The sequence below is a fragment of the Colletotrichum truncatum genome (genome assembly GCF_014235925.2).
Source record: "Colletotrichum truncatum strain CMES1059 chromosome Unknown Contig_0010, whole genome shotgun sequence".
NCBI lineage: Eukaryota > Fungi > Ascomycota > Sordariomycetes > Glomerellales > Glomerellaceae > Colletotrichum > Colletotrichum truncatum.
The window spans coordinates 3,037,159-3,053,707 of NW_027222407.1; the positions used below are offsets into that span (position 1 = coordinate 3,037,159).

The following is a 16,549-nucleotide window of genomic DNA, read 5'->3' on the forward strand; positions in this document are numbered from 1 at the left end:
CGACGCAGGCATGCATCAACCTCGCACACCCCCCAATGCACTAAAATCTAGTCAAATCCCCAAGCATAGGGGTAAGCAGCTATCATTTTACAGCGCTCTCATCGCAAACCTGAACGTTGGTGTGTCGCACACATGCACTAAACATACAAGGAGTAGTTGGCTAACTCCATTGATCTTCAATTCATCGTGCCACTATGAGGTTGGTTAATGCAATGAGTTTTAGACCGCTAAAATGTCGAATTTTGAGTGTGGATGTGATTGCTAACAACGCCTAACTGAAATGTGCGATTATGCGATGGTTTCATGAAAATCGCCTCACGCCATCTTCATTTGTGGACCTTAAAGGTCGCCATCCCCTTGCTTTCCAACCTCAATGGTTTCGGTTTCCCAGTTTCCAATCAAGGAACCTTCGCCAGCACCAACGCCCTGCAGTTTCTCAGGATGCTGTAGCAAGTCCTCCGTCGTCAAACCAGGCCATACAGCCATCCACCTCCCTCTCATCGTCACTTTAGCCTTGCCTTGCTTCCAAATCCCGTCGGGCACTCTCGGCTCGCGCAGTTCGACAGTGTTTTCTGCACTTTCGCCCGGACGAAGAGTAATGAGTGACTCGGCGCCGGGCGGCATTATGCGACTTATTTTAATGGCGTCGTTATGGATAGGCTCCGAAGAGCCGGCCGGCAATATGGACACCTGACCGAGACCGAGGGCAGCGGGGTCCAGAGGGGAGTTCCATTTCAAGATCGTCACAGGTGTGTCTGAATGGGTGTTCTTGACAGAGACTGTGATGCTTGGAGATCTAGATGCAGATTGGGAAAGACTCAATTGGAGATTAGCGAGGAATAAGGATGGTTCGGCCATTGTCGGTAACTGCAGTGGCGAGTAGAAATAGAGCGCGACTGTGATGATTGCGCCCACAGTCAATGCTATTGGGAGGGAACCAGATCCTCGGATACGACGCTGGAAACTCATGAATGCTTTGTTATTTTCGGTCAGAAATAGGCCAGGAAAGGGCTACGTCGTCGACGACTGAAGACTGACTGGGTAAAGGGAAGACCGCAGGCTTATCTGCACAGTTACGACAAAAAGGAGAGACACGCGCCGTCGTTTAAAAAAGGAGAAGGGATCAATGTAACATGTTCGTCTCCTTTATGAAGTTGAAGTTTCCAAATTCGGCCGATTTAGGCAAGTGTTGATGTCAATGGACATCATACTGATTGCAGGATTATTCTGGACTGAGCACAAGCGGGGCAGAAAGACGTTTCGAATGAGGATGTTGTTACCGACATTAACCAGCCCTTAACTGGCCTGGTCTCGATCCCCATTTCATCAAAACGTCACATTGCCCAGCCTGCCAAGTCTACTAAGGCTTGACTTGGTTGGTGGCACTCGGTAGTGAAGATAAACAACAAACCACAAGTCAATTCGACCCACTACCCTATTTATCCAAAACTCTAAAATCCCAACGTTCCATTATGTAACTCATCCTAAGCGGAACACAGAGAAAGGGGCCAGCCATGATTTTCGTTTCATTCCTTCAACAACCCGGCCAGGGATAGCTTCGCCTATAGTAGGTAAGTGTCCGCAATAGGGAGTTCCATAAGCGACACAATCCTCCGGTTGGTGGATGGTTGGGGGCTACTGTCAATCCGAATTATTGATCCAATCGGACAATTATTGTTTTCGTGACCCAGCGTGACTATTGACATGACCAGGAATTGTCCGCAGCGAAAAATGTCTTACTGTCGTATATTTATCCCTGAACTTCTTCTCGTGACCCTATCTACGGCGAGCTTTACCTAAATTCTGCTTTTATGGTGCGGGATATGTTTCTGTAAGACTTTGGAACATGAAGTCTCGGGTTTCCGCTGTCGTTGAGTCTTTTTGTTTATTCAACAACTACCATTCGTTCTCTTCTCTTCCTTATCCTTACATATTTCATTCTCGGCCATCATGAAGGTCGCTACTGTCGTTACCTGCCTTGCCGCTCTCGCCAATGGCGCAGCTGTTGGCCTTACCAAGCGGGCTGAGCCCCTTGATATCAAAATTGAGCGGGTCGGCAACAGCGATCTGAAGGCCACCATCACCAACACTGGAAACACATCTCTCAAGGTTCTGAAGGCTGGCTCGATTCTTGATGGATCTCCTGTGGAGAAAGCACAAATTTCCAAGTCGCAGATGTCGACGAGCTCTATCAACGGCGTCGGTATGTCATCATGTTATTAAACTAGCACGATCAAAAAGTAGACCGACGAATTCAACAGCCAACAGCAACAACAAAGTTGACTTTACCGGTATCCGCGTCTATGTAGATGATAGAAACCTCCCCGACTCTGCCTTCCGAACCATTGCTCCTGGCGAGATCGTTGAGGTTCAGTGGGACACCGCTCAAGTGCACGACCTTAGCAGCGGTGGCGACTTCGAGTTCTCTAGCGCTGGATCGCTCCGATACGCCGAGGAGGGCAGCAACGAAATCACTGGTCAGGTCGTTTACGACTCTGGCGTGATTCATGCCAGCGTCGACGGAGCCCAGGCCGCTTCTGTTCACGCCGCCTTCCACCAGGCCATTACGGAGAAGCGCGTGACTCTCAAGAGCGACTGCAACTCATCCCAAAAGAAGATCGTCACAAGCGCCCTCTCTAAAGGCAAGAGCTACGCTACGGCTGCGCAGTCGGCGGCCAAGGCTGGAACCCGCCTGGAGCAATACTTCAGGTCGTCTTCGTCGAGCACCAAGAACACCGTTTCCAGTGTCTTTGGAAAGGTCGCAAACGTCCTCGGCAGCACGACGAGCGGCGCCAACTTGTACTGCAGTGATGTAGGCAACTTCTGCAGCGGCGGTGTTGCCGCCTATTGCCAGCCCGGCACCAATGGATACATCGTCGTCTGCGACGGCTGGTTCACGTTCCCTAGCAGCAGCAGCGGCTGCCGTTCGACAGACCAGGCTCAGGTTCTGATCCACGAAGCTACTCACTTGAGCGAGGTCGCTGGAACTGACGATGTTTGCTACGGCTATGAAGGCTGTGTGAACAAGATCAGCACTGCGCAGTCGCTGAACAATGCTGATTCCTTCGCTATTTATGCCAACGGAATCAAGTCCAACTGCTAAGAGAAGCAAGCCACCGGAATTCTGGTCTTCTAATTTCATTCCTGTATCTATATTTATTACATAAACCTTCTTTCACTGAAGAAGATCCAAGGACTTTGTTCATATGGATGAATATATATATACGCACTGTCATTGTCTAAGTGCCACTCAAAATCGCTTGTAGATATTACGAATGGTTCCATCTGCTTGATCAACCGGTGGTACTTGGGTCATTGATGTTTATGTTCCGAGGAGACAGTCACAAACTTGCCAAGTTATGCTACTTAATCCCACAGAATAGCTCTTGCGTATCCAAGTAATCCTATATTTGACCAAGTGTATTATCTCTCTTATCATATTACCCACCAGCAACTTCGGGAAGCATTTGTGTTTTGACTACCTCTTTTGACAGCCCATTATTAGTAAGTTCCTTTAGTCCTTGGTGGTACCGTCAACCGCGTTGATTAAGGTTCAAGCTCAACTGTATAACCCCTAGATTGTATGTCCTAGATTGTATAGATTCGGTCTCTGGTCACTCTTTTAAAACACTACCGCCAAGGTATGTTCTGAAAGATAACAATTTATTCCTTTCACAAAAATCAAACAGCGGAGGAATTTTGTGGTTCACATTCAGCACTGGGGAATTTGGAAAAGGCACAACATTAAATTGATGATTGAACCTCGTTTTTTGATTCTCATTACTAATTAACTCCGTTAGCCGCTATCAGGTATCCGTAAAAGACTAAAGAATCACTGTAGTAGCGGTCTCTGATGTTTCTTCTCATTAAACTTAAAACGTTACTTCTGCGTTCAGAGTGGCGGCGCATTCGGATCCTCCATGCACTGATCAATTCGCATGATCTGTTTGCCAGTCGCCTTGGCCTGCCTGATGAACTCTGGGAAGTAGTTGACCGTCGAGTTGTACGAAAAGTGCATGACGACCAGGTTACCCCCCTTTGCAACATCAGAGTTGAAGGCGTCAAGCTGTTTCTCCGGCGTGCTTGTCTCAGCCCACAACCAGTCCTGAACATCAACGCTCCAGTTGATGAGGTAAGGATTCGTCGACCCCGAGGCGGCCGCCCAGCGCTGACGCATACGCGCGCCTTCAACACCATAAGGTGGGCGGAAATAGTTAGATTTCTCGCCAAATATTTTGGTCATAACTCTATAATCCTCGTTGTACTCCCAGTCGATACTCTCTGTGTTTGGAAGCCCCTCCATCCTTGGATGTGTGTAGGAATGCAGCGCAATCTGGTGGCCTTCGCTCTTCAACTGCTGATAGAGACTGGCCATACCTGTGGATGTGTCTTCCAGCACGGCGCCGACGGCGAAAAAGGTAACCTTGATGCCCGCGTCGCGTACGATTTGTGCCAATCTTGCGGCGTATCTCGGATTGCCATCGTCGATGCCGAACGCAAACGAGTTTGGTCGTGTGCAGGCAAAGACAAGGGTGCCTGAAGGAAGCTTTGTGGGGATTTTTACGTCTGAGGGGATGGAGGGGACAACCTCAATCTTGGTGAAGACGACGGGTTCTGTGCTATATACTCCCCTAATGGCGACGCTGCTCACACGCTGTAGGTTGATGTTGAAGTGCGAAATGGGGATGTAGATACTGTTCCCCTTGGCGTAACGGGCGGCTTCGAGACTATCCCTTGTTTCGGGATATGGCGCCACACCGTCGTTGCATTGCGAATTATGCTGCTGCAATGAGACGGAGAATTTAGTGTGACCTGAGAAAGCGATGTGTAAGTACGAGCCGCTGTGGCTGCGCAAGTCTCGACAGCCGCCGCTGATCAAGGTGGTGAAGGCGTAATCGGGACCTGGAGCAGCGACAGTGAGACGGTTGGAGCCCCAGCTAAGGTTCATCTCTTCGCCGCCATGCCAGAACCCAAGAGAGTTTGTGCTCGGGTTGTTAAAAGTGTCAATAACGAATCCCGAGACCGTAGCAGGCGGTGCCGCAACGGTTTCCGTTGGTGTTGCTGGGCCTGGACTCGTGGGCACTGGCCAGCCAGTTGGAGTACCCCCGCAGTAGAGTGATAATGGGCCCAGGGTGATGGCTTGGCTTGGCGAGGACAGCACGATCGACCTCAGCTTTGTTAGGTTGATGCCACTAAACTTTGACCAGGGGAAGCTGTATAGTTTCTCAGTTCCGTCAAATGTCCACCCCAGTTGAGCCGTTGTTTGGGACGATGATGCTGTCGCCGCGCCGTCGCATGTCGTCTTGGAAGACAGCTCAATTTTGAATGTGGTTCCCGCCGCAGCCTTGATCCAGAGCGATATACCGCCATACTTTGTCGCATCTACACATCCGACCTGACTGTAGAAGTAAGCCGAAGTGGATTTTGGCGTCAAAGTCACATGGTAATTGTTAACGATCATGGATTGCATTGTGCCATCATCACCGGTCGGCAGTAGGAGCGCATTGTATTGTAGGAAGCTAATGCGCGACTGTGAGGCCCAATCATCCACTAAGAGCGGAGAGCACAACGGAGAATTGGATTGGGTCGTAGAGGATGCCCTTGAGGTAGCTGTAGTTGTTGATATGGCAGGAATAGTAGTGGCTAAAGGACATGATCAGTACGCTAGATAAGTCAAGGCTGAGCAAACACTAACGAACTCGGACTTACTGGTGAGGGTTGTTGGCGTCTGGCCACAAACAAAAGAGACCTTATCCAATTGCCACTGCTGGGTAGAAGAAAAGGACCCAATGATGATAGAGAGAGCCGCGTTTAGATTCGCCCCTGCAAAGCTACTCAATGGAACGCGGACTGTCTGCCAGCCCCCTGTAAGGGCTGTGACTCTAAACGACGTTTTCGTAGTGGTCGTTGCCGAACAGCTCGAGGCCCATTTGAGTTCGGCTGTAAAGGCAGCGCCCGAAGCAGGTGCCTTGATGTCAAACTGTACGTGGGAGTAGGAATCGGTTTGTAGCGCCTGGCATGGAAACGTGTCATAGTAGTAAGCTCCGCTCTTGGGGGTGAAGCTTAGGATACCATCGGCCGCGGAGATGCTGGCCATGGTACCATCGTCTATTGAAGTTTGTCAATTGAACTGCTTAAAATGCTTCTACAGTAGCGAAGTGACAGTCATACCTGAAGTCCACGAACCGAGATTGTTTCGGTTTGTTGAAAAAGAGTTGGACAAATCGTCTACTAGGAGGTCGGAGGAGCACGTAGCAGCGGCAGCGACCGCGATGTAGGCCGCCGCCAATAGGCATTGTGCCTTTATGTGTACCATTTTGGAAATGGAAGGCTCTTCTCTCAGCGTTCAATCTGAAGTACTTAGATTGAAAGCATGGAAGTCTGTGACAAAACCATGTCCATCATCGGGATCATAAACACGAAGGGCACCACCTGGCAGAACCCCTCCATCTTATATGTAAGTACTGCGTAATACCATGGCGCACAGTTCAAACCTAGAGTTGCGCCAGCCTCTTGGTATTGGAAGCCCACGTCCCGTGGTTCGGTCCAAAAAGCCTCAGCTGCAATTGTCATGCGACCCGAGCATATAGGATGTTGCCGAGCCGTGACATTGTGGCCCGGTTGGTCGATGCAGGCGTCACTAATGCGATTCTCTCATGGCCGCTAGAAAATATCGAATCCAAACAATGGGGTCGCTGCAGCAGCGATTGGTCCCCCGTGCACACTTGGCGTCAACACGTTTCCCCATGCTCCAGCTAGCTTAGGTAGGTAGCTCGTGAACTAAAGTGCTGACCATAGAGAGCTAGATTCAATGCCGTCCCAAACACATCCGCACCATTGATACATGCTCCAGAATCGAGGTCTTTTTGGTCCTGTATTCTTCCGTTGGAAGTCCGGGCCGGGGATATAAGGTTGCGTTAACCGCTCGTAGTGATCCATGCCCCCTCAATTTTGTGCGTCAACGGCCAGCCTCGTCACCTCATTCCGATGTGGGGCCGGTATAAGCTTATGTGAGCATGCCACGGCACTAGCAAACGATAGTCTCCGGATACGAGGCTTGGCGCCGCCACAGGTACGTCTTATTCGCTGTCCGAAGGCAAGGCTGCCAACAAATGCACACTGCAAAGTAATGCCACTCCATTTTCGTATTAACACAATGTATGTGTTGTAACACTGTTAAGTAAGTAAGTCCAGGGGCAGCCCTATCGGAATCTTGGGGAATTTTAGCGGCCCAACCCGCCCCATCTGTACCACAGAGCCCGCCTTTGCCGGCCACCAATCTCAGGAATATACTTAGCCAAGTACCAGTAATGAACTTTCTCAAAATCTCCTTATGGTTGTGGCGGAAATTTCACGCATACAATATGATCGAGAAACGCATAGAGGTGGTGGGGGGCTGAGAGTTGTTGGCTGATCCCCTGCATTTACCCTCCATTCCACCACTCCATCTCGCCCCTCAAGGCTTACATTAGCCCGTCCATGTGGATGGCTTGTCAGTGACCAATGGCCGTTGACCTCCATAGCCCCGGGGCGTGTTTTCCTGTTATTATTGGGAAACTCGGCTGACTTTTGGCACGGAATATGGTTGCCCAACTTTTCCTGGAGCTATTGGGGGATTAAGAAGCAACACCAGCTTCGTATAAATCGGATGATAGGCAAGGCAGTTGCCATTTTGAAAAGTATCGACTGCAAGACCACCCCTAGTACAATTTATGTAGACAGCTGGGCGAGTCTTAAAATAGCTTTTTATCTACAAGATCCACAGCAGCAGGAAACATACGGGAAGGAAGCATATGGTACCACCCTGCCTGCTCTGGTTGCCATTTTTCACCACTTAGGAATTTTCATATCTAATTCGAGATCCACACTTACGAACTATAATTGAGGTGCATGAACCAGAAATTAATAAAAATTCATCCTCGGGCGAGATCGGTCAAGATTGTTGTCTCAAGAACTTTAACAAACACAACCAAGCAATACTGACCAAAATCTGGAAAGATGACCCAGTGCTCACGTTATTTCCTTCCAATATTCAGGTCCTTCGGTTTTAAATTACATAAATTTAGTTCAGAAGGACATTAACCAAGCCTTTTTACGGACTAACACGATCTAACCTCTTTGAAGCAAAGGAATTCGTAGCTCGATTGTTCCTTTTTCCAGGGCTGTCTCTCGCCAACATGGTATTTTGGACAGCCTTGTCTTCCTTCGGAAACGCCGCACGCTCTTGATAAGGAAAGACTTCAATGGAATATCCTAGCATTTCTCCGCCAGGGTGCAGTTGTGTTTTATAATGCAATGTTGCATGCGGCTTCGAAATGACTCTTTTCTTCTTCTTTCTTCAGCGAAAAAGAAATAACATTGTGATTTCGCGCTTTCTTGACACCGTCCCTTCCCCACTACAATCCTATCGATCATCTTGTAGCACAAGCTTAGATAACCTAAAATCGAGGATATCACTGTCTATTATTAAAATTGAAATAAAGTTCCTCGAATCTTTATAGAATATGATACCAATCATGTGTCCTTACGGTAAGAAGCGCCCGTCCTGCGGTAAAGAGACTTTGGCTCCTCCGTATTACCAACGATTTCCCCCTCGTTTTTTGACTGTCTCTGGGGCACACTAATCATCTCACCATCAATCCCTGGGTTCGCGACGGCATTTTGCTGTTTGCGAAGGTAAAATTCAGGGCGGAAAGCAAAGGCACAGCAGCCAAGGCAAGGGCCGTAACGGCGATGGGGCCGTTGACAAGAGCATAAGTACGCATCGCACCATGTCTAACTGGATGATCAAACTTGTAGCTGGGGCTAAGCTTCTTTATGTTTCTATAGAGCTTTGAAATTGTTGAGTGATCAACGCCAGACATTTTCACGTGCATGCGATCGAGCATCCCATCTGTCCAAGTGACCGATGAGATGGCACTACCAATGCAAGAGCCCAGGGTAGACCACAAAGTATGTAGAGCGATGATGGAGGCCATATCATGATGAGGCACTGAAACCTAACTGCCTACACGAGCACCTAAAACGTTGAAGGAGCCGAGGCAATAGATTAACTATGCTATGATCAAGCGGGCTGTGTCTTGTATCATTCTTCAATCGCTTTGGACCAATAGACCGTAGGCGGTCACTCTCGCCACAGCACCAAAGACCATCACAGACTTTTTTGTATTGATGCGCACTCTTTGAATGAGACCTACAATGGAACTTGACAAACCAAACCCCATCGTTGTTATTGCGAGGAATATCGTCTATTCATACGTTGTCCAGTCTGTGATGACGTAGACCTATGAGGAGATATACCATAGTAGTTGTTGTGGGCTGCCGAGGCCATCTGTTTGAACGTGTAAATCGTGACCGAAGAATTGAATTTACGATTCTGGATAATCTATTTCGTCATGAGTCGCTTTGGGGAAGATCCATTGAGAAAGAAACAAATCCAACTAGCTGAACCAAGCTGATAACGAGCATGGCAATTATGCCTGCGATGGCCCAGCCGCCGTCGGCCTCCTTGGTAACCGTAAAGGGCAGTATCTTAAAATGCGACAAAAGGCTGCTCCAAGAATAACAAGTCCGCTGACGTCGATATCAATAAGGCAGGCATATGGCATCATGATCTAATAAGAGAACCCCTTGGTCTTGGTGTCCTGCTCCAAATCGCCATTGTCAGCGGTCCTGGGGCGTTTAGACGCGGCTTCTACTAAAAGAAAGAGTTTGCTAGAAAGTTTGATATGACTCGGGCCTTGCACTGATTCCGATTGGTTGGAAAGAACTTTAAGATGATCAGTTGTGTCCTTCAGCTTTGTACGAGCTCCTATTGCACATTACGGAATTGGGTGGTATTGAAGGCTCTGGCACAGGCTGTTCGACCAGGCTTGGGCTCTCCTGACGGTGTTCAACAGAGTCTTTGAAGCCTTGCTTTTAACCTCCCGACGGTAGAAAAAGCTGTACTGCATGATTTTCACATAACTTCAAATGAGACTACATAATCGAGAAGCAATACGTTAAGCCAATCCTTAATATCGCAGCTTCCTATACTCTATCCTACTTCAGGCTATTAATTGAAGCTAAGGCAACTCTCATATTATTTCGCATGCCAGTATAAAGCAGTTGGAGGCTGAGAAAACATACTGACCTTATGAGATGCCACAAGATACTCATGAAAGTTGAACAGACGAGAATTGGGTGGAGTTGCCTTTTCCCTTTACCAAATCCATTCATTCTACCAACACGTCAATATACAGGCTGCCACAAGAGTGGACCTAAACTTGAAACATTTTTTCTCATAATTGGCATCGCTACTATTTTAACAGAACCATTTTGCTTTCGACTTATCAGTTGATTCTTTACCAAGCTGTCTTTAGTAATTTACAAATGGTATTCCTTTGGGTCTGCTACCTTGACTCCCCGATTCTCCCAAACACGATCAATGTTCATATCCTCTTTACCGCTATAAATCAAGTCAGTGTGTAACCTCTTGAAGATGGAGGAACGGAAACCTTACTCGTCTCTCATGATTACAGTGGGCTCAGTGTCTCCAGCTGCAACATTTGGGTTTCTGAAAACCATGTTTTTTGTCTGTACAAGCACATAACGAGTGTCAGTAACATACAAAGTGATGTTTTGTAGAAATCTTACCAGCCCCAATGAAAGATGAATTGCCGGAGGGCTGACGGAAAGCTTTTCGGCCGGCTCTCGGCCCTCAATCATAGCGATAATGTTTCGAGCTGCTACCTGCGCCTGTGCAGCACCAGGCCGGGCAGCTTTATGTGCTCCAGTATCGGCAATGTCGCCAGCAGCAAAGAAATTGGAATATGCTGAATCCTCGAATTGGAGCGTTGGCCTGACTTTGATAAACCCATTGGATGGATTGACTATAGGAGAATCGCCACTCGGGGTGAGTGTTTGAACAAATTCGTTGTTGGGTGTTTGTCCTGTTGCAGGAATGACCAGGTCGACGAGGAGTTCGCGGTTATCTTTAAGTTTAAGGACAACTTGCTTGTCGTTGCGAACGAGGGTAGCAGGAAGTACGGCTCGCGTTCCAGTGATGAGTCTACTAAAGATCAGTACGCTCCATATGTAGGATTCAAATAACTGACCTGACGCCCAGTTCGTTGAAGCGAGCCTTGACGATTTCATCTAGCTTCTTGTGATACAGAGGCATAAGGTTCTCACGAGAATGGACAAGGGTGATCTCCTTTTCGGGGTAAAGTTCTTTCAGATCAGTCGCCATCTGGACACCAACGGCACCGCCGCCAACTATGGCGATGGACGAAGCTTTGAAGATGGATTGCTGGTAGGATCTCAAGTACTCAATTGAAGACACTTTCTCGTCATCTTGCATATTGCCGGGCGCCGGCAGCCGAGTGCCCGTGGCGACAACAAGGTAATCAAACGGAATTTCGTTCAACCCTTGCCAATCCCGATCAAGAATAACGGTGTCACGGCGGAGGGACTTAGCGTTTGCTTGGATGACTTGGTGCTGAGAAGGGTTAGGGGATCCTGCGAAAGTCGCAGTATAGGGGATGAAGGCCTTGTGCTCATATTTAGGCACAACCGCGAAACGGGGCTGGTGAAGAGTCAGTTACCTCAAAAGTAGCTTTGGGATTTTTAGTAGCGGCTCACAAATGCAAAGAGGTGGTGAAAATGGCTGTGTGGCTCAACAAGTAAGATCTAACGCAATGGTGATGATTGGTTAGTAAGATTTAATCAAAGTTTGGAGCAGCAACTTTTCTTACACGATGAGATGCTGGCAGCACAGCTGCTAGCTCCTTGGCGGCAGCCTAGAACTACAGTAAGCGACAGCATTAGACAAAGCAGTTGCCAATTGCACGTACGAGTCCGACGTAGGAACCGCCAATAATAACAACATTTCTCAGTGGTTGAAGCATGATGTCTAACGAACAGGTAGTTAAGGATAATGTAGGTGTTGATCAAGAAAGACAGTTCAATATGAAATCACGAAATAGGAGACGTAGATTAATGTGTTTTCGGAGATGCTCGGATTTCGAAACACCGAGCGGAAGAGAGTCTAAGCTCGGGTAATGACACAAGAAATGGGGGATAACGGGAATAAGAATAGCCAGAATATTTGTAATCTGAGCCGACAAGAATAGGCCGACGATTATTACCACCATAAGAAAAAGTCCGAAGCACGTTACAATAACAATATCAACCGACTTTAACTGAAATCGCAGACGTCGGCGTTAACACTCGGCGAATAGTGGAGCATATCGCGATGTACACAGGTAAACTTTATTAGATCGAAACTGTGGCCAATGAGTTCGGGATAATCCGACATCCCCGGGTTAGTATGGACACGTCATGTCTTACGTGTTTACACACGACTCAGGATTGAGGATTTCCGATTAGGTGAAGCGCGAGCAAAGACAAGCCTAACGGGTCTGTTTACAGTTGAAGTAATAGCTAATTATTGAATCGCTTTTGCAGAACGTATCAAAAACTTACTCATAGATGGGTTGAAAAGGCAAGAAGAGCAAAAAAAGTAGAGAGTATAAAGCCATGCCTGCACTACTAAGGAAGTTAACATAGAGAAGTATCAAATTGCGCTTCCCAATGACGTTGCGAGGACACTCAACAGTATTCAAACAGCTTTTACAGGGACACTTGAAAAAAAGGCGATTATCGTTACCTGGTTAATTGACTTCCAAGTGTTTAGAGTCGAGCTTTGTTGCTCAATTCCCGTCGTCCTAGAAATTGTTTTGGTATGCTTTCCGCTTTTTCGCAAGCAGTTTGTGATAAGATAGCAATAAGGACTTATGCTGATCAGTTCGGCCAGGCGAAGAGCGCTTAACACCTTAATGACAATGGTAGGCAAGCTGTTAGGAAAAACGCCTTCGGCATCAAATAATGCTGGCTGTTGAAACAACGTGCGAACTTTTGGTATTTGAAACCGCGGGAAAGCAAGCTACTAAAACAGCTCAAGCTTATGGATATATCATGATCCCCATTCTACCGCTGGGGTACGTTGTGCCTGGATTGGTCTTCAATAGCGCTTACGGTAGAAGTTAAATTCGCTTTGGGTAAAGAAGGTATGAAATGGTTTTGATGGCGCAGCAACGAAAGCTCACCAGCCTCATTAAACCATACTTTTGGGGTTAGAGCTACTTGACTATTGCTTGGGCTGCAAGAGGCATATTTGGGTAGGACATTAGCACTAGTAGGCGCGTACTTGAGTTTGTTGCATTGGGCCAGAGGCTCAGTAATAATTGTTGATACTGAAAATGCAGTTATTTCTGCTGCAAAAGATGGTTGGAGCCAACACAGGGGATGCCCCTAAGCTTATGCACAACATCAGAAACAGACCAGCTTATTAGAAAGCTTATTTGTGCTGTGAACCAATGAAGTTCACTGTCGGTTTGAGCACTTTTGTTGCTAAACTTGCTATCCTCAGCATTTAATGCACGTTGGCAGCACGCCGGTCCACATGAACAATTTCAAGGGATAAGAGGAGGATTCTTCAAAGGCATTGCTGAATACATGATTCGCCTCGGGGAATTCCTTAAGAAGGGTCACAATAGTATTCACTCCTTGGATGCTACCGAGATTTCTGTGATTCTTATCGTCGAAACTCTGAAAAGCCGGGAAGAGATACTGGATGATGTGAAAGCTTGCAAGCTGCTTTTTACCCGCGATTAATGATAAATTTGAATTGCAAAGGTACGTCAAACTTGCACGCAAGCCATCAAAGATTTTGCTAGTTGTTTAGAAGTTGACTGTACCTGGTGTTTAGGGAAAATAGTTAAGATAGATTCGAAATCGTACAAAGTCTTGCAATTGCAAAAATATTGATACAAGTCGGGTATTCGTGACGGTAGTAGAGGTATACAGCATTTCACTTAGCAGGACCCTATGGGAAGCATTTTCTGCATCTGTAGCTTCCTAGTATAGCACAAATGCTCCTGTACTTCAGATCAACATGAGAACAATCGTAAAGAAACTAAGCCTAACCAGTTTACACCAAAATCCTCAACACTGTTATAATGTCATCATTTTGTCTTCAAATTGTCGGCTTGCATTTTTTCCCTGTCTAACCACTTGGCTACATAATGATTGGTCGGGTTCACCCTGCTGCATGTCGAAACGTAAAATATCTGATTGACTCGGACTTGTGGATTAAATCCTAATTTGGCGCTGGCGCCTTGGCACCTGTAGCCCCTAAAAGTTGTAGGCGAAGAGCTCGATTAAGCGACGACGGATGTGTGGAGTTCTGATACGAATAATCATATCAAATACGAATAATCAAGGTTTGCCTCTTAATAGCTCGAGAATCCGACAGTGAATGTATCAACCCAAATTAGCAACCTGAAGCGCCATTGCCAAATGGATGGAAAGCGCATGGGCCGGCTGTATTCAAAGCTACATGGTGTGCCGCAACAGGTACATGACATCTGGAGTACCAGCCAATCATACTCTGATAGTGCGATTTCGGTCGAATGGTAAGCATGATCTAGGTACAAGTTGGAGAAATATGGGCTTTAAAATGGATCGGTATGTACCCGTTGCCTCGTGATAGCCGATAGGATGAATATGAATTGTTGTATAAGTATTTAGTTGAGCCTTTCTACCTTAGCATTGACTACTCCGATTACTAAATTGCTCCTCAAAGATCAATGCCGCTCTACAATGCCTCAACAGGATAGTCTTCGTTTCTGCAACACAAGGACAAGAGTCTTCATTCTCACCGACATCACGAATGAGCCTGATGATTCCGAGTCCCTCGTCCGTTACCTCCTCTACAGTAACGAGTTCGACACAAGGGGCCTTGTGGCGTGCACATCTACGCACATGAGATCCCGCGTTTCCCCTGAAGAAATTGAAAGCATTGTCGAGGGATATGCCAAAGTCGTGGGTAACCTGAATGCGCATACACATCCTGCAAACCAATACCCAAGCGCACAGGCTCTGCGGGCCTTGATAAAAAGTGGACCTGCAGTGTACGGGAAACTCGCCCTGGAAGTACCCCTCAGCGAAGGCTCCGAGCTCCTCATTAACACCGTCGACGAATCTGAAGAGCCCTTGTGGGTGCTTTGCTGGGGTGGAGCTAATCCGTTGGCACAAGCCGTTGATCACGTCGACAAGACACGAGATGCCGCTGACAGCGCCAGATTTCGGTCGAAGTTGAGAGTTTACGCTATATCGGACCAAGATGACACCGGAGCCTGGCTTAGGATACGTTATTCAGATATTTTCTACATCTGCTCGGTTCATGGCTGGTCCCAGTACAACTGTGCGGCATGGACCGGCATTTCTGGTCCGACTGATCCTGGAGGTGCCGATCCAAGCCTGTTCACGAAAGAGTGGCTTAAGCGACACATACAAATCGGCCCACTGGGCGAAACATATCCTGACTTCAAGTTCCTCGTCGAAGGTGATACTCCGACCTTCCTGTACCTGATTCAGAATGGACTCGGCTCATCCGAACACCCACATTGGGGAAGTTGGGGCGGTCGATACACCTATTATGATCCCAGTGAATCGGGGAAGCACTTTGCGGATGCTGTAGACAGCGTCGTTGGCGTGGACGGGCGGGTCCACACCAGCAACTTTGCCACAATTTGGAGATGGCGTCAAGCATTCCAGAACGACTTTGCCGCCCGCATGCAGTGGACACTTACAGACCGGACTGCGGCTGTCAATCACGCACCCGTTGTATTCGTCAATGAAAGCACAGGGGGGCCTGAACCGTTGCTATTGGAGTGTGAGGCGGACGAGAAGCTGATACTGGATGCCTCGAAAAGCTACGATCCCGACGGTGACACTATTTATTTTCACTGGTTTCAATACAGGGAGCCGACCGGCGTCGCCGGCTTGCTGCGTGAGATGATTCCAGACCTCGAGATTACTTACCTTGACCCGGAGGCATCAGGAAGGAGAGTTGAGCTTAAGATGCCGCCTCCCGAGGTGTGCTGTCTGGACCACATGAGTGGCAACCCCTTGGAGAAAGGACAGGTTTATCATTTCGTCCTCGAGGTTTCTGACAGTGGCACACCAAGTCTTACAACCTACAAGCGGATCGTTATTCAGACTACAAATCGCGAGCTGCTGGGCGGCCGTCCTAATTCGGTGGACACGAACGCAGAATGGCTTCTCCTTAGGCGGTGATATATAGAAACAGTTCATATACTGATAGGCTGGGTGATTGGGCACCTGTGGATTCCTGGGGGAAAAGCCACTGTCCTAGCAGTTTTAAAAGTAGCTCAAAAAGCTTCATGCAATAGAAGTCACCGAAAACAAACAGCTTGCGAACGAGTGGCGAAGTTTTTCCAGTTAAGGATGAATATCAATATATTATTACCAGCATGATCTAGCAGGAATGCAAAGCTATGCGCGAAAAACCATGCCAGTGCTGTCCAAGGAGCATGCGAGTGGAGTTGAGTTCGAAACATGAAATGTCATGTGGGCAAATGAGTTGATGGCAAATTCGCGTAAATGCTTTTGTAATTATTTCAGTTCGGAAGAGGAAGAATGCGAATGGTGCACTATGATAAGTTGAAGGCTTCGATTTGTTAGAGCCTGACCGTGGAGCCAT

The 16,549-nt window shown here is 47.6% G+C and overlaps 6 protein-coding genes across 6 annotated transcripts; 3 read left to right on the forward strand and 3 right to left on the reverse strand.

Annotated features, from left to right (window-relative positions):
• Positions 1–339: 339 nt before the first annotated feature.
• On the reverse strand, positions 340–969 carry CTRU02_214310 (uncharacterized protein; the record flags this gene model as incomplete). The annotated part of the gene is made up of 1 exon (XM_036729623.1): positions 340–969. One exon carries the CDS (start codon positions 967–969, stop codon positions 340–342), a length of 630 nt encoding a protein of 209 aa, XP_036578794.1.
• Positions 970–2,134: 1,165 nt separating this feature from the next.
• CTRU02_214311 (metalloproteinase) lies at positions 2,135–3,103 on the forward strand (the record flags this gene model as incomplete). Its single annotated transcript, XM_036729624.1, has 1 exon — positions 2,135–3,103. The coding sequence occupies one exon, from the start codon at positions 2,135–2,137 to the stop codon at positions 3,101–3,103; it is 969 nt and encodes a 322-aa protein (XP_036578795.1).
• A 789-nt stretch (positions 3,104–3,892) lies between these two features.
• Positions 3,893–6,316, reverse strand: CTRU02_214312 (Chitin deacetylase-like protein 10; the record flags this gene model as incomplete). The annotated part of the gene is made up of 3 exons (XM_036729625.1): positions 3,893–5,643; positions 5,710–6,108; positions 6,172–6,316. The coding sequence occupies 3 exons, from the start codon at positions 6,314–6,316 to the stop codon at positions 3,893–3,895; spliced, it is 2,295 nt and encodes a 764-aa protein (XP_036578796.1).
• Positions 6,317–10,365: 4,049 nt separating this feature from the next.
• Positions 10,366–11,888, reverse strand: CTRU02_214313 (oxidoreductase; the record flags this gene model as incomplete). Its single annotated transcript, XM_036729626.1, has 7 exons — positions 10,366–10,447; positions 10,502–10,575; positions 10,636–11,050; positions 11,097–11,566; positions 11,623–11,670; positions 11,736–11,780; positions 11,835–11,888. 7 exons carry the CDS (start codon positions 11,886–11,888, stop codon positions 10,366–10,368), a joined length of 1,188 nt encoding a protein of 395 aa, XP_036578797.1.
• Positions 11,889–13,497: 1,609 nt separating this feature from the next.
• On the forward strand, positions 13,498–13,656 carry CTRU02_214314 (uncharacterized protein; the record flags this gene model as incomplete). Its single annotated transcript, XM_036729627.1, has 1 exon — positions 13,498–13,656. The coding sequence occupies one exon, from the start codon at positions 13,498–13,500 to the stop codon at positions 13,654–13,656; it is 159 nt and encodes a 52-aa protein (XP_036578798.1).
• Positions 13,657–14,643: 987 nt separating this feature from the next.
• Positions 14,644–16,122, forward strand: CTRU02_214315 (cellulose-binding protein; the record flags this gene model as incomplete). Its single annotated transcript, XM_036729628.1, has 1 exon — positions 14,644–16,122. The coding sequence occupies one exon, from the start codon at positions 14,644–14,646 to the stop codon at positions 16,120–16,122; it is 1,479 nt and encodes a 492-aa protein (XP_036578799.1).
• Between the last annotated feature and the right edge of the window lie 427 nt (positions 16,123–16,549).